A 27,912-nucleotide genomic window follows, 5' to 3' on the forward strand; every position below is an offset into this window, starting at 1 on the left:
ACCAAGCTCCTGCTGCGGTCATACAGCCCTTGGCAGAGGGTCCCGGGCCCCATTAAGGACACGGTCGAACGCTTACTCCAGGGGTGTCCAAACTTTTTTCATGGGGGGCCTGTTATGGAAATTATGGAAATCCAACTGTATATTATTATATGCTTTATTGTAATCACATTACGTATGTGTTATGAGCGACTGACAAGTACGCACTGTACCCTGTTTACAGCTAAGAGACAGTGTTTACAGCTAAGGGACACCTGCTCGGACACCTGCGTGGCCGGGGTAGTACATCTTATCTCGAATTGGAGACAGGGTGTCTGTGTCCTTGCTGTGGCGACGTCTGTCTAATACATCTTCGTCAGCGTTTTTGAATGTCTTAGGTCAATCTGAACCATTCCACAATCGTATGATCATTGTTTATCTTTGTGTATAAATACTGTGAGCTCTGAACTGTGCTTCAGAGCATCTTGTATCCAGGTACTTGATGTGTCTCCATGTGCACATGTCCAATAAATCGGCACGCTTGACTCACGACAACTTCTCTCCGGATTTTATTTACTATGGTCTCGATATTTACCATAACAGGCCGCATACTTTAGTGTACACAGGGTGAAGGGCCATAGATCGGTGGTTAGTGCCGCAAAACCTTTGACTAGCAGAGGTTTAAATTGCGACCCACACCTTTATTTTTTGCTCAAAACCTTCATGCCAGCTCGGTCTCACAGTAAAAGGTTAGTTGTTTGGTTAGACTTGTGTAGAATTATTACATTTCAAATAAAAAGCACTACCTCTGATGATGTGTTCCGATTCAGCAAGAAGGCAGAGGGCCACCAAAAATTGGTCTGGGGGCCGCATTTTGGACACCCCTGGCTTACTCCATATCCACAAAACACATGTGGACTGGTTGAGCAAGCTCCCACGAACCCTTGAGCACCCAATGGAGGGTATAGAGCTGGTCCAGTGTGCCACGAATGGATCCAAGGTTCGACTATCAGCCGGATCCTCCTCTCCAGCATACCAGGGAGGCTGAGGTTGGAGCACACCCTCCGATCCCCCTTCTTATAGAGAGGGACCCAAACCAGACTTAGACTAACGGCCTGCTCACTGTTAGACAGCTGCAGAACATACAGAACCAGGAAATACCACCATTTAAGTCCAGTGCTCCGGTCTTCCTGTCGCTCAGACAATAGTAATTGTATGTAACTGTGAAGCACTTTGAATTGCCTTGTGTATAATTTGTGCTCTACAAATAAACTTGCCTTAACTGGCCTTTTGCCCGGGGACATGATGCAAGTATGTGCTCTGTTAGGATTTAAACCAGAAACCCGTTGGTTTCTGTCTCATGCTTGTCCCACAACACCACACAAAACCACAACATCAAATACAAAACACATCTTTAATAAAAAAGTTGAGTGATGAACAAGTGGGGCGTGTTGCTGAATGTCTAAAAGCGTGTGTAGGGGCCCCTCTGTGCCTGCGCCCCGGGCCCCTGCTGAAGCTGGAGCCGGAGCTGTTGGGAATAGGGGTCTTCCAGGGACTTGACCGAGAGGCTCATCTTGGGGCCGGTTTTCCACTGGGCCCCGCTCTGGTCCACCACAGACGCCTCCACAGTGACGGCGTGAGTCCCCAGCACCGAGAAGTTCAGCAGGAACTGAGTGCTGAAGTAATCGTTATGAGGCTCCACTCGCTGCTCCATCTCATTGGTCTTAGTATCCAGCGCCCCCTGGAGGAACACAAGGGGACACTCAGGTACAGTTCAAACCAGTATTAACGCAGGCATGTGTATTCACATCCCTCTACTGATCCAAGGCTCCAAATTTGTCTGTATCACAAATCAGCATTTCTATCAACTATAAGCTCTAAAGAATATAGCGGCATCACGTGAAAAGTTCCCAGTACCTTTTGCTCTGCTGATGCTTTGCTTTGCAGTACTGTGGTCACACTCAGACACACCGACTGGATCTTCCTGAAGAGTCCGGGGGTGGAGCCATGTTGGACCACGCCCTCCACCTTCAGAGTGAGCTGCTGGCTGCTCTGCACGGGGATGGGCTCAGTGGAAGTGCGCGGGGAGGGCGACAGGGCCAGCTGAGAGGACAACCACACGTGTTTAAACTCACCACAAATGCAATCAGATATGACTCTTCACATCTGACACAATCCCCACATATATATACAGTGGGGGAAACAAGTATTTGGCCAAAATCCAATAGAAAGTCTATGAGAAACTGATCAAATACTTTTCCCCACTGTATATAAAAACTATACTCCAGCAATATTTTTGCTTGTGTTTCTCAGACTTGTAGCTAGTTAAATTTACTTTTTAAGTTTCAAAACCCAAACTTTTCGGGCTGTGATCCCAAAAATCACCAGACCAACCACTCAGGACCCTCCACTATGAAATATAAGTTGTATTTATTAGGGCTGGGACGATACGTCTGCGATACAGTAGATTCCATAGATTTTTCATTAGAATTTAACCCAATGAATTCAATAAGCGCAAGTTGAGTTTTCACAATGTGTAAATGATATATATATAAGTTGAGTATCAAAAGTATTGCGATAGTTTCCGATACGATTCACGTATCACAACAAAGAAGTATTGAGATATATTACAAAACGATATTTTGTCCCAACCCTAGTATTTACAGAGCTCATCATATAATTAGAATATCATGAAAAAGTGCATTTACTTCTGTAATTCAACTGAAACTTTGAAACTAAGATATGATAGACTCATTACATGCAAAGTGACATATGTATAGCCTTTATTTGTTGTAATTTTGATAATTATGGCTCACAGCTTGTAAATACTGCAGCTGTGGTTGCATGGTTCAAACCTCTGCTCTGCACTTCAGTAAGCAGGCCATGAGGAACATCTTTATCCTGTGCTGCCTCGATGAAGACATGAGCCTCATGTCTTACCTTGATACTGGTGGACTGCAGCTTCTGGAAGAAGTATCTCTCAAAGGACAGCGGGACCTTGAGTAAAGCGATGACAGCGTCACACAGGCAGCCGGTGTGCTGAGAGAACAGGAGCACAGTTAGGGATCGTCTGAAGGCTCATTTATGCTCCGCTTTCCCACGTTAACAGATCTGTGCGTTCACTGCTATAGGCTTCCACAGGGTTACAAAGTGTTATTGAATGTTACCACCAGAGGGCACTGCAGTACTACAGTATGGGCGGGTTTAGAGTGCAGTACTACAGTGTGGGCGGGTTTAGAGTGCAGTACCACATTGTAGGGGGGGTTTAGAGTGTAGTATTATAGTGTGGGCGGGTTTAGAGTGTAGTACTACAGTGTAGGTGAGTATGGGTGTAGTACTACAGTGCAGGTGAGTGTTGAGTGTAGTACTACAATGTGTGTGTGTCTTTACCAGGTGTGAGACGGGCGGGTGCTTCTGCCTCAGCCCTTCCACCTCCTCCAGGACTTTGTGGAACACAGACATCATCCTGCGCTCGTACTCGCTCTCTGTCTGCAGAGCGCCGAGAGAGCCACACTCCTGAGAACTGACAAGAGTAGAACCAGGAGGATCAGATCACAAACAAAGCATCTCCACATGACACAGAGTCAATGCAGGTGTTGCTTTACCTTGCAGCCTGTGGGTCGAGTATGAGAGCTTCGATGACATGAGAGACCAGCAGGCAGCTCTGCTGTTGTCTGGACACCAAGGTTAAGACTGAACACATACTTCAGAGAAAGAAACAAGGACAACTGCTGGATTATCCTTTCACCCGTTCATGACTCTCCCTGCCATCATCAAGGCTGGATGCAGTTTCAGTCACTATAGGTGGCGGTACTTATGCACAATATACAGTGCAGTACTGTCTTGTCTCTTACAGTACACAGTATTTGACTTCACTGACATTGATATCATGTGGTTCTTGTAATATGGAGAGAGCGTCACCTAATATTGCCGTTACAATAACTTGGGATAAATTAGGACCACAGCAATAATCTGTTCAAAATCATTGATCAGAACCTTCAATGCCGTCAGAAACACCATGAACTGAAATGACCGGATGGTTCAAACTTTTGTGTGAAGGATACAGCTCCACGTTACGCAGCGTGGCAAAGTCGGCGTCAAATGAAGAGTGGTGGAGGTCGGCGTATCGAGCGGCCAGACTTCGGAACTCGTCCATACAAACCTTCATCTGGAAGAGCCGCAGAGACAGAGAATTACATCAGCACACCATTATTATATAATATAACCAAATAAAGGGACATAAATAAACACTTGAGAATATCAGTATAAAGGAGTTTTCATACACATCAGAAAACCCACAGTTATATTTTTGCCGCACTTCGTGATAAATCTTCTGTTGGGATCAGTGAACCGTTCACACTGGTGGAACTCGAACTTTTCACACCAAGCAGCACCTCCTACAATATTAGACCTTCCAATAGAGGATGACACGTGTCAATCCCACTCCTGCATGTTTTACAAAGCAGTTTTGAAGATTCACACTCAGGCTCATAGGCCCATAACATTACATTACAACAACACACAACCACGATTAATCTAACCTGCAGCACAATCGAAAGATGCTCAGGTAGTTTAGGGGCTCATGACACCTTCCCTTTAAAAGGCACTAAACCTGATTTCGTTTTTTCTAGTAGTGGAACAAACTTTTGTAATATCCAGAGACAGAGAGAGGAGGTGATGGTGTGTAGGTAATGTACTGGGAAGACAGAAGGATGAAGTGAAGAAAATTAGCGCCCATTTATTTTTCATCTTTTCCTCTCTGTGTTTCTGTGGTCTGATGAAATAACAGCAGCATGTCGCCGCTTCCTTGGCTGCATTATCTGACGCTAGTTTGTGAAGTGTGGATGTGACCCGTACTCCCATCCGCTCCCAGTGAATTCTTTCCCTGTCCTGTCCCAATCACGGGACCAATAGTGAAATTCTTCCTATCCCATGAGATTCCCGATAAATGCTCATCCTCTCCCTTCAAGGCCCACAAGGCAGGGATCAAGATCAAATCAGGAGTAAACCACGACTAAAAAAGGTCTCATGCAGGCTTCAACATTAAACCAACTTAAATAGTAATCAAGCACAAATCAAAGGATCATTCTCTTGTTGAAAGCCTAAGTATCATCAGTGGTTCACGTACCACAGTTTAGAAGCACAGGCCTGGACAATGATCCTGAATGAGTCATTGGTTATTAAAGACAGTTTAAGAGTTCCTTGGTCCAATGCAGATGTTACGGTCGACCTGGTAACTACAGACTTGAAAGTCTTTGAGGCACAAATGGTCAGAGAAGACCTCAGATCTAGTTAGAAACCATTCAAATCGTGATAATGCTGACTGGCGGCGCGCTCACCTGCAGAGAGATGCGGCCGCAGCGCTGCAGCTGGTTCCCGGAGGTCAGGGCTTGGCTGGTGGCGATGGCAGGAGGCGGGCTTGTCTTCAGGCTGTTGCAGGTGCACAGGAGCTGGCACAAGGCCTGCACGGTGTCCATGCGCAGCTTCATCAGGTCACACTGGAAACTCAGGGGGCTCAGCGGGGTGCTGGCAGCCTGCAGAAAAACTCAACTTACTTTAGAGATCAGTCCTGAGGTAGACGTGAGGAGCAGAGCTGTGCACAGCTCATTAAACTCCCACACTCTGCGCATCTTATAAAAGTGAGATATTAAATGCAAGCGCAACGTTTGCCAGAGAAAAGGTCTATCCTCACTATGGAGACTCCTGAACATGCTGAACAACTGAGGAAGCTTTGAAAAGGCAGCAGAACTAAAAGCACAGTTGTGCTTCCTGAAGTGAATAAGCCCGAGTAGGCCAAGGTACCGTTATAATGGATTCAGATTATAGATATACAGGAGATACACAGTAGCCATTCAGTGCCCCATTCATGGTAATGTTCATGTATTGGGCCCAAAGTAAACCGCACTACTCAAACTGAATGTGAGAATACTACTCCACTACTACACTACTACACTACAGCGCAGTCTCCCAGCTCCACTTTAACACCACAGCTGCTTCCTCTCATGGTCAAGCTAAAGATCATATGTCATTTCTCAGAGTCCGTTAATCCCTCCTTCTTGTGTGAAGTGTAAAGACAGTAGCTGGGAGTGACTGACCGTGAGTGAAGCCATGCCCTTCTGGTAAGAGCGCAGTGCCTCTGCGATGGCGCTCATGGCCCCGCTGTAGTCTCCGTCCTGGATGAGACTCAGGCACTGCTCGGCCTGGGAGAACTCCTTCAGACTGTTGAGCCAGAAGTAGAAGTGCTCAGAGGCCACACGGGTGCGCAGGCTTTGGTACAGCTCACTGGAGAAGTCATGGCAGCCCTGGAGGAGAAGTAAAGAAGCATCCACATTCAGAAAAGCCTGAACTAACCGGTGTTATGGCCAATTATCAACAGCACTAACAGACGATAAGGATAGAGTACGAGATGTTTGAAGGGCTCTTTCACACCAAAACATGGATGACTTCCTGACAGATGCTCAGTCCGCTCAAAGAGACTCCTTTCAACAAGTGGAAGCTTCAACTTGTACTTCCTTTTACAACTTAGTTAGAGCTCGAGTTGAAGCCATTCTAGGGACTGATGTGTGATTTTGCTGAAACATTGATACCCTCGTAGATAATCTGTGTGTGAACCACATCCATTAAACATGAAATAAACAAATAAAGGAGTTACCATGCGTGATGCTTGTCGGGCGATGCGGTACACTGTCCAACCATTGGCCACATTGTCCATCTGCTGCTTTATAACAGACTTCACCTCCGCCGAGAGCGAGGACTGACTCGCAACGAAGATCACCGTGGCCAAGGACACCTGCGGGGGACAGGAAAGGTTAGCCCCCAGAAGACATGGACATACTACAGAGGACAAGGACATACTGCAGAGGACATGGACATACTGCAGAGGACATGAAAACACAATGGTGTTTCATTTTTGAGATAGTTTTAGTGAATTTTAGTCATATGTTTTCCTGGTTTGCGCTCAGTTTAGACAGAATCTAGTCAAATTTAGATTAGAGCATTTTTAGACCTAGTCAGGCTTCCCACTCTTATTTATTTTTTAGGTAATTTCCAGGATTTTCCACACATTATCTCGCATTGTAGTCTATGGATAAACCTCTCCTCTCGTGTGGCCGTCGTCTCACCAGTAGCTCCTGTTGCCGGTCAGTGGAGGAGTGTCCCGTCACTCTGTACAGATCCAGCAGGTCGGGCAGCATGGCGTCTCCCAGCACGGGCAGCTGAGTGGCGATGGCAGCCAGGGCGTGGCACATGGACACACGCGACCAATCACAGGACACATGCAGCTGCCCCAACAGGAACTCCACCGCCGATTGGCTGAGCTCAGAGCGGTTCTTCAACAGCCTGACCAATGAGGTAAGAGCAGTCTGCACAGCCCGAACAAACCGTCAACACAGACAGTTAGACACTCCGGAGAAAAGCGACACGGGGCAAAGCGGCGCTTACCTTGAGCATGGCCTGAGCCCGAGGGCTGGGGTCCTGACTGCAGAGAGTCACCAGAGACTGCAGAGCCAGGAGAGTGTCCTGCTCCAGCTGCACACAGTCTGACACAAAACAGATTCAATCAATTAATGAGGCATCCACTGATGATAAACTGGCATTAGCAGATTTTTTTTTCTTTGAGCCGTGGTGGCAGCATGGAAGTAAGGTAACTAAATAACATGAGAGTAAACTTCAAAAACCATGATGACGGTAAAAGTAAATGAGAATTTGTGGACAATGTGATGAAATATGAGTGAAATAGGGAAGCGTAGCGATGAGCTCCTGCTGCACGTCGCCTTAAAACACAGATTTGGTGGATTTTTGTGGGATGTTTATAGAAAATCTGTTGTAGTTGTTTTGGTACAAGTGTGTGTGTTGTGAGACGCAGAGACGCAGAAAGTGGACTGCCAAAGTTGATATTCATGCTGTTGTATGGCCAGCACAAGTGGACATTCGCGTCACCATTCATAATACTTAATAATACATAGTAGAGGCCAGCCGATATGTGCCAATAAAAGCCGATACCTCCATGACCTAAAGTAATAGTCAGGGCTTTAAAACGAGTCCTCGCACAACTCCCTAAGCCTCAGGGGAACAGAGAAACATCACAATGAAAATTGGTTCGCTACAAGTTTGACTAAAATTAGTTAGTTTCACTAAACCTCAGTGAATATAGACATGCTGTATGTCATTTTAAAGCTCAGAACCTGGAGAATTCAAACGCAGAGTTAGGGGTATTTTGATTGCTCTGCAAAATACTGCGTCTAGCAACAGCATGCTAATGCTAACAGTAGCATGCTAATGCTGGGACAGAAACTATAATTGGATCCCCTAAAGCAGTGGTAGGCAATGTCTGCCACAGGGGCCAAATCCGACCCTCCAGCATAGAACCTCTGGCCTTCAAGATAATTTTGAGAAAGATTACTACACAAATCAGAGAGTACTTTAACATTTTTAGAGTTAAAGTACTGAAAAACCCCTATCAGTCGACTTCTAATACATAATACTTTAATGTATCTTGTAAACCCTGGGGATTACGCTAAAATAGTGCTTCTCCATGAGGCGATCAGCTGAAATCAGTTCATTTATGAAGGAGAAAACCTCTTTGCATTTTACAAAACAAAGCCAAATTCATTTGACTTATATTCTATTAAAACAATGTTAAGCGCTGGTGAAATGTGTGGTATGGACAGAGACAGTTTTTTTATACAGTTGTAGATGAGAGAACAACATTGTAACAATTTGTTTAGTGAATGCTGAATGTTGATTTAGAAGTCCAGTTCATGAACTAACCTTTATCAGGACAGGACAGCGCAATGTTGGTGAGCACGTTGACCCCGTGGCCTGACACACACAGGTTGCTATGGTAACAGCACTCCTGCGCCAGTTTGACCAGGTCCGTTAGTCTGGGGGGGACTGGAGTTGAACCTGAGGCCAACAGAAATGTGTCCAACATTATTCTTCCAATTCATTCTACTTCCAGCATCATTATGAAGAAAGCCCTGAAATGTGCTCACAGTGTAAGGGTTTCAGACCTACCTGCCGCCGCACTGAAGTACTGCTTGATTGCGATTGTTCCAGACAAAGTGGAGATGACAGCCAACATCCCCAGCTTCAGACTGTTGTAGGGGCTGCTCAGTGCACACTCGCACAGGGTCTGCAGAGAACAGTGTTTAGATAGACACGCACACATCTTCTGGAAAGTGATCACTCACAGCTGTGTCCAGAGGTCCAGTACCAGAGCACGGCTGGAGCTCAGATCAGACAGACTGTTCCACTTCCAAAGCATTTGACTTATAACCCAGGAGATTTTTAGGAGAAGTGTGCAGAGGTTCTAGTGGTACATTGTGTTAGCTAATCGTGTTAGAGGGTAAATGATGATTAGAAATCCCTTGTGCAATTATGCTAGCACTGCTGACCCCAAACTTTGGAACGGTAGTGTATAATACGAGGTGATCCGATACTGGCGCCATACTGAAAAACAATACGAAATATCCGATACATGTTTTGGCACAACACAACTTTCACCGACTAAACCTCAGTGAATATGGATAGTCTTGACCTCATTTCGAAACTGAGAACCTGAAGAATTAACCTCAGCAAACGAATGTACAAAATGCTAATGCTAACGGCAACTAATCAAGGTTGGAATATAACTATGGTTGGCTCACTTGAAGTTGCCAAATGAAATCAAATTAGCCACCACTGGAGTGGCCAAGTATTTGTATTTTTTTAAATGCTGCTAAAAAATAATATATGTAATGATCGCTTTATGCGAGTTAATGTAACCTAGTAGCGTGGATAGGATACTGTAGAAAAGTCCCCTAATTCTTGTTTGATGTTTTTCTTAACAGTTTATTCATAGATAGCCTATATTGAATTGAATAGAATAGGTTTTTATTATTGTGTCTTGCATACGCAGTGTATGCCAAGCCCTAATGGGCTTATAAGACACCAATAACCAACTTAAGGACCAGGCCTATAAATGATCCGTAACATCTCGTCTGCAAGAAAAAGGTCAGACTTTGTTGATCTGACTTTTGTAAAAGTGACTGCTGTGGATCGGAGCATCTCTAACATAAACGTCTATCATAGAGCTCGAACAGTAGAGTAACTTTAAACCTGTATGGAAATCACACTGAAGTTTCTAACATTCAGAAGCGTCATGGTCTGTTATTTTTTCCGCTGATATCACGTTATTGTTCGTACAATATATGGATCAAATTATTTCATGATATGAAAATATCAGGTTATTTCATGACACGTTACTGTGGTTTGTTGGTTCTGGACGCCTGTGTGTTCCTGCCGAGCGGACGGGATCATTTAATACAGACAAATTCTCTTTTCATTGTAGACTTCTTTTGCACTTTTTACATTCTATCAACAATGACAAAACTGCAGAGTGACCAAGTATCAACCAAGTATCTATTCCAACACTTGTGGCAAACTCGCCATTTGTTTGTTATTGGGCCAGAAGATGGCACCGCATCACGCCACGACATGTTCTGACCGCCGTGGCCCACGACATGTTCTGCCCGCCGTGGCCCACGACATGTTCTGACCGCTGTGGCCCACGACATGTTCTGACCACTGAGGCCCACGACATATTCTGACCACCGTGGCCCACGACATGTTCTGACCACTGTGGCCCACGACATGTTCTGACCGCTGTGGCCCGCACCAGGTGTGGTTGTTGTGGGGCAGACACAGTGTGTGGTTTACTGCCTGATTACTGACACTAGAATTGATTGCGAATGGCTCGTTACTGGGCCAGATAAAAACATCCAGGTTGCCAATCAGCCAGCTGTGCCACGAGAAAGCCAGGACTGACTCAGACATGACTGGTCCCTGGGTTGGTAATGGTATCATGAAATAACCTGATCTGTACATTGTACGAACATGAAATGATCTTGAAATACCGGCGAAAGAATAACACACGTACGCAAGTGAGACCAGGACGCCTCTGTACAGGACAGTAGTTTGTCATGTGTGTGAGCAGGAGCAGTGCTACCTGAGTGTCTTCTCTCATCCACAGGTGAGGAGCCTTCTTAGCCAGCAGCTTCAGGTCATTTATGGCCAGTCTCTTGACAGCTTTCCTGGGGTCGTCTTTGAGATACTGCAGCAAGAGCTGGAGCTACACAACAAAACAGGACGCATTAAGACTACATAAGTCAAGTACTTAAATAAGCCCAGACTAGGGCAAACACTTAGCTCTATTGTCAATTCTATCATGTAAAGCACATACTAAGACAGAGCATGTTAATGAACACACACGGGACTCATGCATGTAAACATGCCACGCCTGATCGTAGCACCGGGCTCATTTTCATCTCACTCAATCTGGCCTATTGCGCATGTTTTTAGTGGTCTCCTGCACAGACACAGGGAGCTGACTATGAAGAAAAACATTCTTAGAGATGCCAATTCTAAACTTATGATGTAGATTACTGACATAAATATGAGGAAAACATTTATTGCAAGGTTTCTGTCATTTTACGTTTTCATAACTGTGGTGTTACCTGTTTGGGGATGTGGATGAGCGAGCAGGCGGCCAGCTGAGTGAAGGTGTGCAGCGTGACGATGACCATGGGGGTAGAGGGGTAAGAGTTGACCAAATGCTGGAGGAGCTCTCGGCTGCTGGAGGCCAGGCTGGCGTCATGGTGCATGTGCTGGAGCATCGGAATCAACTTGAGCTTCAGCTCCACCGGGGTGTCCAGGCCTGAGAGGTGTGGGACAACAGTCAGTTACAATATACACACGTCTGACCAGGTCTGGGGAAGAAGTTTATTTTAATGACACAAATATTGTACTGTTAACATTGCAAGTCATATTTTTAAATCAAGGTTCAGTACAAACATGTCCAAGAACGTGAACATTTGAAAGACTGAAACATGAAGTGCTATGCTCACACTTGTCTGCGTTTCAAATAGAGATGGGACAATATACAACAATATTGTAAATCGCATGAATGAGTAAATCATGAATGATTTAGCTAAATATATACTAGCAAAGCAAGAAAAGAAATGGTGTCATAATTACTGTAGTAACATTGATCGTTGTTTGTGTGTGGACAGCTGTTACACACATTACCTTGAATCATTTCACTGACTTTGTTGCAAATCCCAGCTGCAAAGTCTCTGGAATGACACAGTTTACATTTTACCCTCAGAGCACTCGCATAGACTCACTCAGCGCTGTAATAAATCCGTCACATCTTACTTGGACTGAGCGGAGAAGCTGGCTGCAGCAAAGATGGCTGCCTCCACTTCCACGTTGTCGTGAGAGTCCAGACTTTGGCGGATGCTGTGATGGGCATTCTTTCGCTCGGGGATTATAGAGGCCAGGCTTCCAAGCATCCTGGACAACAAAACAAGGAGCTCACAATTTAAAGAGCATGTGAAACAGGAGCTGCTCAGGCAAGGACGGAAAGTGAAAGTTATCTCAATGGTACACTGGAGGATGTACAATATAATAAGGACATTGACCATCATGACAAATGATCTATGATACAGAAATAGCTGAAGGCTGTATTAGACGCTAACCAATATATGATATTTGGGTATTTTACAATATTGGCTATCAGCCGAGCTAATGCCGATAAAAGCCAAAATGTCTGGAACCGAAGGTGATGCAGCAAGGCTGTTGACTAAGACAACAGAAGCAAGCACATACCTCTGGTATTCACTTCATTGGCTCCCGGTAGTAGCCAGGATAGCAGTTTCAAATTTGACCTCTAACTTACAAAGCTTTAAATGGTACGGCTCCTTCTAATATTGGAGACCTACTGCTCCTAGGAATTGTGGTTCCTAGGAAGGGATAGGCATGGTTAAGAATTTATCGATACTACTACTACTACTACTACTAGTATCGATAAATCCTTACTACTACTAGTAGTATCAATACTCCTTATTGATCCGGTACTTTAACGGACTCTTATTGATACTTTAGAAGCAAATAATATATATTTTCCTGGTCTGTCTTGTTTTATTTCCAAATATGAACCAAAATGTTTATTAAATATTAGAATTAACTTTCAGATTAAGGACAACGTGTCATATGCCCAGGACACGCTGGTGGGACTATGTCTCCGAGCTGGCCCTGTGTCGCCTCGGGGTCCCCCCAGAACAGCTGGAGGTGATGTGCGTGGATCGGGAAGTCTGGGCATCTCTGCTGAGACTGCTGCCCCCGCGACCCGGCCCCGGATAAAGCGGAAGAAAAAATAAATAAATGAATGGTGTCATATTCTGTATGTTACTCACTGGCTGTAGGTCACACTTTACCTGACAGCTTTCCCGTGCACTTCCAAGGCATGTTTACTGTGCACCAGTGCCATGTGTACGACAGCAGAGGGAGTGAAACACAGCGCAGAGATCAGACATTGTGTGTTCTATAGTATGTGGGGACCGCGGGGATAAATCAATCAGATGTAGGGAAGGCTAGGAGACGGAAAGGGCCTTTTTTTTTGGAGTTGCAGCAGTGCAAGACCATTAAGGCTGGAGCTTATCGGTCCAAGTGGACCGGCAGATGCGGTCCTGTTTTGATACCGTGTTTCGGTACCAATCCCAATTCCTAGGATTTGTATAAGCACCCATGGAGGAAAGGTTTTCAGCCACCAGCGCACAATTCCACGCCCGTTAGGAATGCTGAGACACTCTCAAACTTGAAAATATATATGACTATATGACTATGTAAGTAAGACATAATATATGTCAAAGTGTCTTTCTATACTTACCTACAAATAATTTGAAGTTACAATGCCTGGAACATCAATGCTTATGTGCCTTTTGTGCACCAAATGACAGACTAAAGTGACATACCTCAGAGTGATGGCTCGGGCCACAGGGTCGTTGCTGTGTATGACAGAAAAGACCCGTTTAAGAAATTCATCCACATTCAGGATCTTTTCCAAGTGCTTCTCACTCTGCTGAGTCACTTTGAGGACACACAGGCGCAGGAAATTATTCCTGCAAACAGACAAGACAAAGACTATGTTTTATCTTTGTTTTATTATTAAATCCTCCGTCTCCTCCTCTCTCCTCTGCGTCCTAGCTCCTCCCGTTTCTCACAGGATATCGGTTTAATTCCATTACATGACATTGTCCTGAAAAGCCCATAGACAGACAGTACATACCCGAGCCTGAAGATGTCGGCCAGTTTCAGAAAGGCTGAGTTGATGAGAATAGGAAAGGGATACTTCTGAAAGAGCTTCGGGAAAAGCACCACCGCCTCACACTGCTCCCCCAGTTTACCCGAGCGCAGACCTGCCAAAATAAGAACAAGTATTGCACTTTACAAGCTGTCCAGTTGATGAACTTCTCAAGGCGCTATTCTTTTGGACACATCAGTTTCAGTAGACCTAATGCTGCCTTCACTGGTCTGGTAATGATGGAAAACACCAGATGCCGAGTTTCTGATACGAGATCACTGTTACCATGGAGTTCCGCCATGTTTGTGGGTGCTAGCAAACTTATTATATTTATTGTCATTTTAATATTTATTTCTAGTTTCTTTATGTTGTATTTTGAACTTACTAGCAATGTCTGTATGTGTTTAGCCCTGTCTGCATATGTTTAGCCCTGGCTGTATGTGTTTAGCCTTGTCTGTATGTGTTTAGCCCTGGCTGTATGTGTTTAGCCTTGTCTGTATGTGTTAGCTCCTTGCTCCTCTCACCTTTGTCCAGCTCCATCAGGGCGGAGTTGGCGTCCAGCTCCTGCTCGCCGTAGCAGGCCTCGGACAGGAACGAGCGGGCAGTGGACAGAGACATGTCCAAATGCTTCAACACAACGACCAGAACAGTTTATGCGACTCTCATTCACAACAGTTCTTCTTTGCTCTCTCCCAGCTGCACTTCTTCTTCTACACTCGGTTTGACTGGCGCCGGCGGACGACTCGCCAATCCAAGGCGTATGCCGCCACCTACCGATTGGCTTTGCTACTGCATCATGCCTTTCAGAAAGTGAACATTTCTACATTCTCTCTCTCCAGACTATTGGCTACTGCACACAAGAGAACAGGCTCCACACTCTCACTCACATCACATACATAGCACTTATCTTCATTTGACTTTTGTATTCGTGTGTAGATAGATTTGAACCCAGTGTCCCAGTCTCACTTCCTCCAGCGGGTCCTGGGTCTGGGCCTCTTCCCAATAGGCCATGCCTGGAATACTTCCCGAGGCAGAGACCAGGAGGATCCTCAGCTGCGCCTCTCAATGTGAAGGAGCAGCGACTCTACTCCGAGCACCTTCCTAGGTCAAACACCCTGCGGAGGAAACTCATTTTGACCGCTTTTATCCGCAATCTTGTCATTTCGGTCATGGCCCATATGTCAGCACCGCAGGAGAGGGACTGAACGTAGATTGACGCAGCTCCCTCCACAACAGCCTGAAACATTGGGGAAATTCACCCAAAAGACCTGAATTCTTCCAAAACTCTTAAATATAGCTATGGAAAATGCAAAGAGTAGAAATTTGATTTCTGGATATGTCTGTAGGCCTAAATCAAAGAAGTTGGCCATTTTATAGTCACTACTCCCACCGCAGGTCATATGTGTAACTGCACCTTCTAAATAAAGCTCGCGCCCAAAGGAACAACTTTTTGAGTGACAGTGCAGGATTTTAGAGGCAGTTATGGTGAACAGGTCCGAGCTCATTCTACACATTAAGACATTGCTGGAACATGTAGGGGAGGAAAATACATAATTTTAACATTGTTAAACTCCGAATAGTCCCTTTAAAATATACTCTTGAAAGAAAAATTAGGTGACTTGAATAATGAATAATGAACTAAACCACTGCTGCTGGTGGTGCAGTTTTCCATTCTTACAGTGTCCGAGCTGGAGTCAATTATTTTTTTCATAAAACAATACAGAGGTAATTTATTTTTTATGCATCTTTTTATTTATTTAAAAGGGTTATTTAAGTATTTACAAAGCAAAAATATTATGTAAAATGAAAAACATCCTTTTATCGTAAGTAAATAAACGTCCACCCCCTCGGCGGAAGTGGGATGAGCTCAGACCGGAAGCCCGTGTGCCGTCCAATGGCAGCGCGCTTCTCTGCTGCGCGGGGCTTTCGTTCCTCTGTCCAGCTGCTCTGTTCGCGGGAAATACTGACGATCCGAGAGAAGAACTGCCCTCGATCAGCCCGCTCGGCCGCCACTGCAGACCCTAACACCGGGACATCCCCGATCTGAACCACACCATGATTTTCCGCTCCGTGGTTGACGGGCAGCTCGGTAAACGGCGGCAGAACGGTGAGGAACAATGAGCAGATCGTGCTCAGTATTCTTGTTTTACGCTTTGCGCGCACGGGAGAACCATCGATCTGGTTTTACAGTGAACACTATGGCTCCATCTTCATTATCCTGTTTATTCTGTAAACATGTGAACTGATCGAGTGCGTTGTGCTCACTTTGACTCGATGAACACTTTCCAAAGTGATCAATAATCAATCTGTCTGAAATATTAGACTAATCCAGCGTGCACACTCACAGTAATGTAAGTCTTTGCCTGAGCTCAGGAGTTCCGTCTCTGACCACACCAGTATGACCTCTGTTTGGACTTTTGTACCCAGACAAGTGTTGCATCTGAACTCTTCACCAGAGCTCTAATACAGATGAATGTTCTCTTACAGGTCCTCTATTGCACTTTATAAAGGGCTTTGGTGTTTTATCGTTTAACTTTAAACTTAAGTCATGTGTAAGCAGAGAAAGGGAGTAAACATGATTCAGCCCTATTTTCTGAACCTGTATCAGAATCAGAATAGGGTTTATTGCCATTGTCATCAGATTTGTTTCACACAATTTATGGCGAAATAAATCCCTTTTTGCTCAGTTACTCACAGTACTCAAGTAACATTTTCCCCAAGTACGTTTTACTTTTACCTGGGTAACTGTTTGGGCCTGTACTTTTTACTTGTACTTGAGTGAAATGATTTCAAGTAACGTTACTCTTACTTGAGTTCATATTGTGCCGACTCTCCCCTCCTCTGATTGTCAGTGAACAGGTTCACAGACCAGGAATTTCCTGCAGTGCAAACGCCTGGAGGCCTCAGTGGGAAAGAAGCAGCTTTTTAAAAAGTTTAAGACACAAACTGCCAAGTGTGAAGAACTGAAAGGTTCTGTGGTGAAGCAGCGTGGACTATTTTCTGACGTGGTGGAGTAAAAATGTGTCTTTCAGTACATTGTGAAAGCAGATATTTGTGAAAATAGACTTTTGTGCCGTGCTTCTCAAGCCTTTTTTTCTAAATAGTGGACTATCAGCTAATGCTTATGGAATTCCACTGTGTGTGTCTGAGCGTGTCTTGTTGTCTCCTCCAGGCCGGCCCGGGCAGCCCTCTCCCCTGTACCCTCTGAGCTTCCTGCTGCAGGACTACAGCTGTGTGCGCCGCGACGAGCACATCTCCTACGGAAACACGGGCGACACCGTGCCCCCATTTGGACTGGCCTTCTCCTCTGGTAAAGTCACTCTCACCACCCCACAAGAGATGTTTAGGCACCAAAACACCAACACTAGGGCTGTCGCATTTTAAACCATAACCCCCCACCGCTGTTTTAAATAGCTCCGAAAATAGCGTCAACATTCACTGACCATGAGTGGAAAAAATAAAGTTTTTGTGTTTTCATTCATATTCTTTATGAAATGGACAAACTCTAAAACCTTTCTGAACCCACGGCACTAAACCATATCAGATACTATATATGGTGCAGTGTGCTTTCGTCACGTTTTATTGAACGTGTTTCCTGTTGCATCTCCAGCTGCTAACCACAAGGACGTTCTGGCGGTGGCGAATGAAGAAGGTATAGTGCGGGTCTACAACACGGAGAGCAGGGACGACGCGCTCCTCAAAGGTACGGCCCCTCGGGGCCTCGCTCACTGCAGTGTCAGATGCTTTATAGCTGCCATAATAATAACCGCTGTTGGCTGTTGCAGAGTGGTTAGCCCATGAGAACGCCGTCTTCGACATCGCCTGGGTCCCAGAGGAGCCTCAGCTGGTGAGCACTGAGCCAAAGGATTATCATTATGTTATTACTGTCATTCGAGATGATTTTGCTCACCCTGTAGTTTGGACCTCCACAAACGTGCAAAAAAAGTTACTATCAGCTTTCTTCCAAATGAGGCATTGAACTGTTGCTCTCCTGTCGAGAAGCTTTTAGATTTGGGTCAAACTGGAGAAAATAAGCTTGGTTCGTGTGGGGGTTAAGAGGGGTGCACAGTTTTGGACTTTCGGTCTAGATCAATATCAAGTAGTCGTAGAGATGGTCAGTTAATGGTAACTTTGCAAGACGTCGGTGACACGTCATCAGTGTCCAGCCCCCGTCGCTGTAGCTTAGATTAGATTTTCTAGCTTCATTGACCACAGTCCACGCAGTAAAACTATTCTCCTCCTCTATGTGTCCAGGTGACGGCGGCCGGAGACCAGATGGCCCGCCTGTGGGACGTGAAGTCCGGAGAGCTCCTGGGCAGTTTCAGGGGTCACCTCTGCAGCCTTAAGACTGTGGCCTTCGCCCCCCAGGACAAAGGTAGACGTCTGCTCTGGTACAGACATGTGTTCTTTCAAACATGCTCGGGATTCAGTCCTGAATTACATTCTCTTATGAAGGTTTTCTGTAAACAAGCTATTTTTCAATGGGGCTTGCGCCTGTGTTGTCCACTTACCCTGATGAAGACTCACACGAAACACGTTGCTTCTCCAGAGTGCCTTGACTCACTCTCTTCCACTTAATTTATTCTTTCTGAAGGAAAACGAAAAGTTTAGTGACATTCAGATTCAGACAACTTTATTTATCCCTTATGGCCCAATTCCTTCAGAGCAGAGAAAACAAAACAAATAATATATAAACAGCCATACAACCACAAACGAACAAGCAAGTGGAGCTCACTCAAAGATGACAATCTGCAAAGCCTGAGTAACAGTGTTACTCAAAGGACATATTACTTACAGGGGTTTCTGCAGCAAGGGAAAGGTCAGGAATAAATGAAGTTTGTGGGATGGCCTTTGCTTCAGGCCTGAACTTGAACCTAGACTGTGAAAGCACATCTTTCTACCTCTGTGTTTGACTTTTCCTGCTGGTTTTCCCCTCAGCTGTGTTCTGCACTGGAGCCCGGGACGGAAACATTATGGTCTGGGATATGAGGTGCACCAAGAAAGGTACCACTTACATCCCTCTCAAACATGTGTTAGTTTACATGAAGATGGCAGCTCGTGATGTTCCGTCCGCCTTTTGGGGCAGTGGCAGCGGGTTTTGCAGCACAATACTTTTTATGCCGATATGGATGATTTCGATGTGGTCATACATACTGGGCCAATTATAATAATGGTTAGAAATACAGTCGGGACCAGAGGTTACATAAACCAAAAATTCAGGAAAATTGTCAAGGCCGTCCGTCATTTTGTCGGATTGAATATAAAGCCGTAGCATTGCAGCTGCATTTGAAAAAAAATGTGCACCCTCATTTTTGGTCCATCGTAAAGTGATTTAATGGCGAGAACCTCAATTTGCGACCTTTGCCCTCAGTCATTTGCCTCGTGCTTTATACTACATTTATCCTGCAATCTCAGGTTTTTCCTTATTATTATAGATTATAGGTTTATGTCTCATTAAACATCTAAAATGCATATAATGAGAGATATTCATTAATGATTTGATGAAGGGTTTTCTGGCCCCTGTCCGTCAGAGGGAAACCTTTGGTCACATATGGCACTGAAGAGCACATGTCCCACACACAGATCTGCAGTCTGAACACTCGGGTTTACCTATGGAGTCATGCCTGTTGTCTGGTGCTCTGTTTCAGATGGGTATTATAAGCACGTGAAGCAGATCAGTGGCGCTCACAACAAAGCCGAAGCCAACTCCCTGTTCAAAACCAAGAAGAGGAGGAGCGGCACGAGAGGCATGGCGCCCAGCGTGGTACGTTCACCCTCGCTTTAAACGGAAGATCAGACGAGATCTACATCGGTTTTCAGAATAAACCGGGTCTAGCAGCTCTATACTGGGTGTCATCCATGAGTGAACGGGATATATGTCTAACATACACACATGGTTAAACTGACCATAGGACCTCTGTCTGTTCTCCAGGACACCCAGCAGAGTGTGACCGTGGTGTTGTTCCGGGACCAGCACACGCTCATCTCCGCGGGGGCTGTGGATGGGTAAGAATAAAACAAATCTAAAATCTCTCAGAGCAGAATTGTTTGAGTATTTTGTTGGATTATTTTGAGGTAGATTTAGGTTTAGAACACACATTTAGCCAATTACAAAGCTAACAAATGTAGAATTGTTTGCTTTATTGTCTTTTCCACCACAGACAGTACAGAGAGAATTATTTGGGGGTGTATTTTATACCTTTTAGGATTGTATTTGAGCATAGTGTTAAAATGGTCTAAAATGTCTCCTGTTTTTGTCCTTGTGTGTTGTTTTGCCCAGAGTGGTGAAGATGTGGGATTTGCGTAAGAGCTACTCTGCTCACCGACAGGACCCCGTGGCCCTGCAGACGTTCCCCTATCCCGGCTCCAGTCTCCGGACGAGACTCGGTCAGTGTTGGGCCTCTGTCCCTCCTGCGCCCACACCAACACTGTTCTGAAACGTCCTTGTGATTGTAGGTTATTCCGGGCTGGTATTGGACTCGGCTCGAGCCAACGTCATGTGTAACTGCACAGACGACAATATTTACATGTTCAACGTCAGCGGAGTCAAGACCTCTCCAGGTAAGTTCTGTCCAGACCTTTGCCAGCAGAGGGGGCTGTAAGCCGATGTCCTGTCTTGAAAGTATGAAAGGGAGTGTGATGCCTTTGTGTGTCTATTTAATCTGTTACAAAATGCAGTGAATGGAGCCATAGAATTCGATTGTTAAGCATTGAATGTGCGATAAAGGTTATTGAATTTGAACTTCAGGACATTCAGCTTTTAGGACCAATTCAGTGAAGATAAGACTTGAACCATTTTAAGGCCGTGCTTTTGATGCCTCCACAGTCCTGAAGTCGAGAAGGCACCTTCAGGATTTGGGGGAGGGATTAAATAACTTATCTTCTTCCCACTCCCCATTAGGCAGAACTGATAGTCTTATTTGCATGTTGGATTGTTGTCTAACTTTTGTTTTTTTGTGCCATTGCCTAAAATACAGTGCCTCTCGAAAGTACTAATACACATACACAATACATGAAGTGAAAGCAAAATGATACATGAGTCTGTTATTAAAAAAAAAAAGAAAGAACTTGTTGGAGACAACACTAACTTGTTGTCTCCAACAAGTTAGTTCTTTTATCTAACATGCTGTGGGGCTGATTTTCCTCAGCGGGGACTGGGGAGATTGTTAGAATAGTTGGGAAGATGGATGGAGCCAAATACAGGGACATTTTGGAGGAAAACCTGCTGGAGTCGGCAAGAGAACTGAGGCTGGGGCGGAGAGTCGCCTTCCAGCAGGACAATGACCCTAAATCCTATTGAAAATCTGTGGAAAGACCTGAAAACTGCTGTTCACAAACGCTCTCCTTCTAATGTGACAGAGCTTGAGTTGTTTTGTAAAGAGGAATGGGCTAAAATGTCAGTCTCTACATGTGCTAATCTTGTAGAGTCAAACCCCAAAAGACTTGTGCTGTTATTCCAGCAAAAAAGGGGTTCCACAAAGTATTCTTTTATGCTGTATGAATACTTATGCACGCCCCACTTTTCGGTTTTCTATTGTTTTGAAAAATAACAGAATCATGTATCATTTTGCTTTCACTTCACAGTTGTCTGTTACTTGTGTGAGGACTTTCATAAAAAAAAAAAATCAAAATAAAATCTTTGTTTACGGCTGTAAACATGACAAAATGTGCAAAAGTTCAAGATGTCTTAGTGCTTTCGAAAGGCACTGTAAATGAAATAAAAAATGATTATTTTTGGTGATCCACAGTGTCGAAAGCTATAGGCACAATAACATTTTTTTTTCTTTTTTCGAAAGGGTATAACTTCCAGGTGGTTTTGAATTCGCGCATAAGCCAGTTTATCCATAAAGGGAGCTTCGAAATACTGGAGGTCTATAGTTTGAGAGAACCTCTGTATCCAGACAGTTTTTTTTTTTTTAATTAACAAAGGCTGCACAATAACCCGCTAAAAAGCATTTGGGACACGACCTGACATCGAGGAATTAATAATGCTCATTATATAAGGCCCAAACACATCAAAGACATCTTTCAATATTTTAGGAGGAAGGCGATCAAGTGGGCAGTCAGAGCGTGTGAACTGGTGCACAATATTTGACAGATCATCAAGAGGCACAGGGTCCAAAAAGACTGCAGAGCAAACAGGGTTGGTAGAGTCGTCTGCAGCAGTGCAAGGCTGGGTTTAATCTCGAAAAAGCAAATATGTTATCAATAAGAAATGTAGGAAAGCGTTCAGACTTATGGCACAGATTCACGAGGGCGAGAATCTGAAACATGTGAAAACGAGCTTGGGGCTTTTGCACATTCATAGACATCATATTTAACATGTACTCCTGCTCTGATTCACCCAAAGTCCTGTGTCGTTTGCCTCTCCCACATTCGTTGCCGTGGTAACTGTTGTGTTGCCTCCACAGTGGCCGTGTTCAGTGGACACCAGAACTCTTCCTTCTACATCCGCTCCTCGCTGAGTCCTGACGACCAGTTCCTCGCCAGCGGCTCCAGCGACAACCACGCCTACATCTGGAAGGTACGTGGGCCAACACCACACGGAGCAGTTCAGTCTGCGCTAGACGTCCTGTAGTAGCTCTGTGTTTGTGTCTCCTGCAGCTCTCCTCTCCTTCGGATCCTCCCATGATGCTCCAGGGCCACAGTGAGGAGGTCACGTCTGTATCATGGTGCCCGACCGATTTCACCAAGGTCTGCCTCCCTTTACTTTGGATTAGTACCTACAACTGTACGTCAACTACACAAAATAACTTATCCAATCTCTCCCCCTTTTCCCCATCCATCTTGCTTCCCCAACTCTCCCCGTTTTCCTCTCTTCCATCCATAGATTGCGTCTTGCTCAGACGACCACACGGTGCGCCTGTGGCGGCTCCGCAGAGGGACAGAAGAGATGCAGTCGCGTTTGGGAGAGGCCAACCTCGTGGGCTGGGCCCGGCCCAAGTCTCCAACAAGTTAGTGCTTTTATCTAACAGTGTTTGTGAAGGTCTAAACTACTGCATTAGCAGGATTTTTATAAAACCTCACGTGCACATTATTTACTTAAATAATCACAAACATTCAAAGTAGGATTTCGATTTGATTGTATTAGATCAAGCCGCCTTATAGAGATAACAGTGTTTTTAATACAACTTCACATAAACTCACATGATTTAGACATGTTTTACTCCGTTTCCACAGTAGCTAAATAAGTAGCTGATAATAATATAATAGTAATGATAATAATAAAAAAATAAAATAAAATAAAAAAAAAAAGTTAAAATCGAAAGTTGATTACATCTGGTTTTTGCGTGTGTATATGTGTGTAAATGTATGTATATGTGTGTATTGTGTGTATATGTGTGTAAATGTATGTATATGTGTGTATATGTGTATGTATGTGTATATGTAATTGTTGTTGTTTTTTGTTGTTGTTTTTTACATCGGTTAGGCCATCTAGTTTGTAAGTTTTTCTTCAAGAATGGGGTTGGAGTTTATAAGATTTTTTTTTCTTCATCCAACTCCTGTTCTTCTTTTCATGGAATGTATTGTTTGTTTGTTTTTTGTTGGATTGTTGCTTTATTTTAGGTTGCATTACCTTGAAAAAAGAATAAATAAAATGAAATTAAATTAAAATAAGATTAATAAGATCAATGGGCCTCATTCATGAACATCTTGGTAAAAAACTTCTTAAATCTGTACTTACGAAGGCAGTGTGAGGAAACTGCGCTAGATTCACCACAAGTTCTTAAAGGAATAGGCCACCGTTTTTACATACTGTGATATGTTCTTACCTCACTTTAGACGTGTTAATATATCCCCGTCTGGTCTTTGTCCGCGCGCTCTGCCAGGCAAACGGAGCACATACGCAGCCTCTCCCACATGTCACATAGCTCCAAAAAAGCTCACGATAGAAGCTACCAAGCTCTTCCACGTGTTCCCTATTTAAATAAAGTTACGTGAAGTGTTTTCATGCGAAGTATATTTACACAGAAATGTAGCATGTCGATTTTATAAGCAAATAAAAAGGGGGACTATATTGTGAGGCGTAATGATACGAGGAGCAAAACGTCCGCGCAGTAACTCTAAAGACTTCCCCCGCTCACTTCCGTCAATAACCTTTAGGAGTTACTGCGCGGACGTTTTACTCCTCGTATCATTACGCCTCACAATATAGCCCCCCTTTTTATTTGCTTATAAAATCGACACGTTACATTTCTGTGTAAATATACTTCGCATGAAAACACTTCACGTAACTTTATTTAAATAGGGAACACGTGGAAGAGCTTGGTAACTTCTATCGTGAGCTTTTTCGGAGCTATGTGACATGTGGGAGAGGCTGCGTATGTGCTCCGTTTGCGTGCCAGAGCGCACGGACAAAGACCAGACGGGGATATATTAACACGTCTAAAGTGAGGTAAGAACATATCACAGTATGTAAAAACGGTGGCCTATTCCTTTAAGTCGGAAAATCATTTGCTCCTTATATCATATACTGTATAGTGCTGTGCGCCAGAGGAGCAAACGAATGACAAAACGCAAATCCAAAACGAACAACCAAGAAAACAAAAGAAACTCAGTCATAAGTGCCTCACCTAAACCTTTGGGCACCAGGCTAATAAGCTCTCATTACAAGATGTTTAAATAGTTATAACATCACGGAAGCTTATTCCTGCACTTCTCACTGGTCAGTTTGTTTAATAGATACAGCAGCACGACGTTCTGACCATGTAGCTCAACGAGAAGAGCGCCCTATTTATAAGCAGAGGCTATAAAAAGTTTTAGCAGTAACACATGCTTTACTGAGACTGCAGTAGTATTTCCAACATTTCGGAATAAACAGGGCATCTGTGATTTATTAGAAACATTTTTACATGTTTTCAGGAATTCATTAATACATGATTTGTGCACAAATATATCTGACTCGGAAAGTCAGGTTCCAGACCGTGAGCAGAACTGTAAGAGTCCTCCTGACTGTTCTTAGGATTTGTTCTTACAGAAGAACGTTCTCGGCTAAGAACAAGTTTTGTGATGCCAAAAACCTAAGAACAAATTTGTGCATAAGAACGTATCGTGAATGAGGCCGATTGTTACTTGAACAGGAGTGTCCATGTAGTGTATATAATGTGGATTCTTAAACAGGAGATTGTTTAAATACATTATTTCCACAGTAAAATGACAGTGTTGTCTATGGTCATGTCATCTCCAAATGAGACTAGTAGTTCAAATTCTGCTGTAATTTGTCCAGTCATCGCCGCCATGACAGCGTCCGTTCTCTGGTGTGGTTGTGGTGCGTTGGTTGGACACTGATTCTGTTCTCACTGGTGTTTCTTGTCCTCAGAGCTTTTGGCCCGAGAAGAAACCACTCCTGCTAAGACCCAGGGCGTGCAGAGCTTCAGGGGCCTGTCTTCCCCTCGGCCCGCTGCCTGTGCTTCCAACAGCGCCTCGCTCCCTCTGCCCTCCAGTACCAACTCCCCCGTTCCCTCCCCCGCCGCCCGCCCCAAAACGCCCACCTCTATCAAGCAGTGGCTGTCCCCCAGTCAGGGCTCTGCCAGTCCTTCAACATCCAGACCTTTAAGTCCTCAAAATCCCACCGCGCCCCCCTCGGAGCAGCGGGCGAAGCGGCGGCTGGAGGCGAGCGGCCGTTCTTGCTGCGCCGATGACGAGGGCTGTCAGTGTGTGGTGGAGCTGAATCCTGCGAAGAAGAGCAGACTCGTGTCAGGGCTGTGCTGCTCGGACAGTCACGTGTCAGGAGCAGGAGCAGAGAAGGAGAACTGTTGTCCTACAGCCGGGAACTGGCTCTCTGTGCTGGGCCAGAAGATGAAGAAGAGTCCCGGGAGAGCAGAGGGGAGGCTGCCTGGATTTCAGGTGAGTTTACCTCTTTTCATTGGATTCTAGCTGACACCAAGGCTGGTATGGACGACCCCTAACCCTTAGGAGCAGCAGAACTAGTTTGGCACGGTTAACCTTTATCGAATCTGGTCAGCCACAAGCAGAACAGAGAAAATGAAGCACATCATGCCATTAAGTTGATGTATAACCAACATAAACGGCAGCTCTAGAAAAATAAAAACATTTGTGCATTACTGCTGGTCAGTTTGGTGTAGGGCAGGGCGACATGGCCTAAAATCTTTGTCACGATATTTGACAATAGAACTGACAACGGACAAATTACTTAAAAATTCCAGCCATATGCCTGTTGGGAAGATTAATGCAAAGAGGTTTCATCCTTTTGTTTCAGCTCCATACTAATTTCCTTGCAAATATGATCTACTCAAGCAGTTTACATGCAAGCAGGCACCTGCCCCTGTGTCCAACATAGTCAGAGATATTTTTTTTTGTAATTCATGCAGTTCTTATGCTTTGAAGAGTTACGTGGCGCAAGGCTAGCGCATTAGCCTGCATTAAAAACAGACCCGCTCCACAGTGCACCTGAGGCAAATCACTTATAACGCCAGGCTAACCATATAAATGTCTGTGTCGAATAATTTTAACCATTTTGCATTTAAAAGAACTTATATTTGAGCAGCATCAGCTTCGTGGTTGTATAAGCTACGCGGCGGCAGAGTGATCTGCTAGAAAATAATCCCTCAAAATGCGATCATTCATGTGATGCAAGGTCAGTTATATTCCAAAAATTATTTTATCGACACATGCATTTATATGGTTAGTCTGGCGTTATAAGTGATTTGCCTCAGGTGCTCTGTGGAGCGGGTCAGACTGTTTTTAATGCAGGCTAGCTGATACCGTAGTAATGCGCTAGCCCTGCACCAGCCTAGCACCACGAAACTCTTTAAATATAAGAACTGCATGATCTACAAAAAAAAATGTCTCCAGAAATCAGCAACACTCTGGATGACTAGGAAATGAGGCCCTATGTCAAAAATCCTGAAATATCTCTTTAATGCTGCACTTATGGCATAAATTATATCGTGTACACAGCAGTATAAAAAATTACGATATAAACATTTCTATCGCGATATATCACACATGCCATTTGAATCTGTTTTGTGTCCAGTTTAAAATGAGCAATCTCTTTTGTCTCTCCGCGAGACTTATGTGGTCTATATTTAAATTTCCTCTCAATTATTCTGATTTAGAATGAACAGACTAAACGTATCTTTCTAATTCTGCCCTCCATGAACTGCTGTTCCAATAAAGCATTGACATCATTTTCATCACATTTTTCCACACATGCTCCACTCTGTACCTCTGCTATAGAAACTGATACCAAGTCACCTGCTGGGTCCGACTGAGGAGGGTTGTGTACTGACTGATGAGCTCCAGTGGGGTGCACTGTCGAAAAATATGTTTACCAGCCTGTGCAAATCTGCTGGGCCTGGCACAGCGCCACAGACAGCGACTCAGCAGGTGTCACATGTCGCTAACCACTGTACCACTGTGCCGCCCATCGGCCCACAGGACCTTTTTCCCAAAATGCACCAGGCTTGTCGTAATGCACTTTGGACATATTGAAATGCTGAGTTTTGTGGAGGTTCTGATGACCAGGGGCCAGTGTCAAACCTGACCCAGCCCTTTAAGGCAAACACTTTCACAAAGCTGTTCCTCTCGTGTGGAATGCAGCCAGACTGCCATGTTTTACTCTTTGTGTCGGTCTTGTTTTTCAGACCACTTGCTCCCCACAAAGAATGAAGAAAATCTCCACGTACTTCACCAAGCGGACAGGGGAGTGACCGCAGCCGTGTGACACATTTTAATGTAGTGCTGTTATCGGCCGCACTCTGACAACACGTTCATGTTGTAAACGTCTCTGTTCTAAAGACTCGTCCTCTCTCCCTGTTGTGAATCTTGTACATAGCGCCTGTAACATTTTT

General features: G+C 44.5%; 2 protein-coding genes across 2 annotated transcripts; one reads left to right on the forward strand and one right to left on the reverse strand.

Moving 5' to 3' along the window:
• Nucleotides 1-1,325: 1,325 nt before the first annotated feature.
• ints7 (integrator complex subunit 7) lies at nt 1,326-14,813 on the reverse strand. The gene is made up of 20 exons (XM_079572414.1): nt 14,623-14,813; nt 14,084-14,213; nt 13,770-13,916; nt 12,172-12,309; nt 12,043-12,089; nt 11,472-11,671; nt 10,964-11,086; nt 8,992-9,109; nt 8,746-8,880; nt 7,417-7,514; nt 7,098-7,337; nt 6,629-6,766; nt 6,072-6,278; nt 5,316-5,510; nt 4,041-4,144; nt 3,582-3,650; nt 3,367-3,499; nt 2,917-3,015; nt 1,894-2,079; nt 1,326-1,717 (listed from the first exon to the last, which is right to left on the reverse strand). Exons 1-20 carry the CDS (start codon nt 14,714-14,716, stop codon nt 1,439-1,441), a joined length of 2,880 nt encoding a protein of 959 aa, XP_079428540.1. The 5' UTR covers nt 14,717-14,813; the 3' UTR covers nt 1,326-1,438.
• Nucleotides 14,814-16,131: 1,318 nt separating this feature from the next.
• On the forward strand, nt 16,132-27,785 carry dtl (denticleless E3 ubiquitin protein ligase homolog). Its single transcript, XM_079572586.1, has 15 exons — nt 16,132-16,205; nt 17,271-17,408; nt 17,709-17,801; nt 17,884-17,945; nt 18,353-18,473; nt 19,037-19,102; nt 19,747-19,862; nt 20,031-20,104; nt 20,379-20,485; nt 20,555-20,659; nt 22,510-22,622; nt 22,703-22,792; nt 22,929-23,052; nt 25,419-25,945; nt 27,706-27,785. Exons 1-15 carry the CDS (start codon nt 16,154-16,156, stop codon nt 27,769-27,771), a joined length of 1,854 nt encoding a protein of 617 aa, XP_079428712.1. The 5' UTR covers nt 16,132-16,153; the 3' UTR covers nt 27,772-27,785.
• The last annotated feature ends 127 nt before the right edge of the window (nt 27,786-27,912 follow it).

This window comes from Gobius niger (assembly GCF_951799975.1).
Source record: "Gobius niger genome assembly, chromosome: 15".
NCBI classification, from domain to species: Eukaryota; Metazoa; Chordata; class Actinopteri; order Gobiiformes; family Gobiidae; genus Gobius; species Gobius niger.

Bases quoted from the DNA above. Each gene is read 5' to 3' on its own strand.
- ints7 (XM_079572414.1), bottom strand. From the start codon at position 14,716: ATGTCTCTGTCCACTGCCCGCTCGTTCCTGTCCGAGGCCTGCTACGGC. The intron at 14,214-14,622 runs GTGAGAGGAGCA...TTATTTTGGCAG, and splicing joins CCTGATGGAGCTGGACAAAG to GTCTGCGCTCGGGTAAACTG. The intron at 7,338-7,416 runs GTAAGCGCCGCT...CGGGCTGTGCAG, and splicing joins GGGCTCAGGCCATGCTCAAG to ACTGCTCTTACCTCATTGGT.
- dtl (XM_079572586.1), top strand. From the start codon at position 16,154: ATGATTTTCCGCTCCGTGGTTGACGGGCAGCTCGGTAAACGGCGGCAG. The intron at 16,206-17,270 runs GTGAGGAACAAT...TGTCTCCTCCAG, and splicing joins CGGTAAACGGCGGCAGAACG to GCCGGCCCGGGCAGCCCTCT. The intron at 23,053-25,418 runs GTTAGTGCTTTT...TCTTGTCCTCAG, and splicing joins CCGGCCCAAGTCTCCAACAA to AGCTTTTGGCCCGAGAAGAA.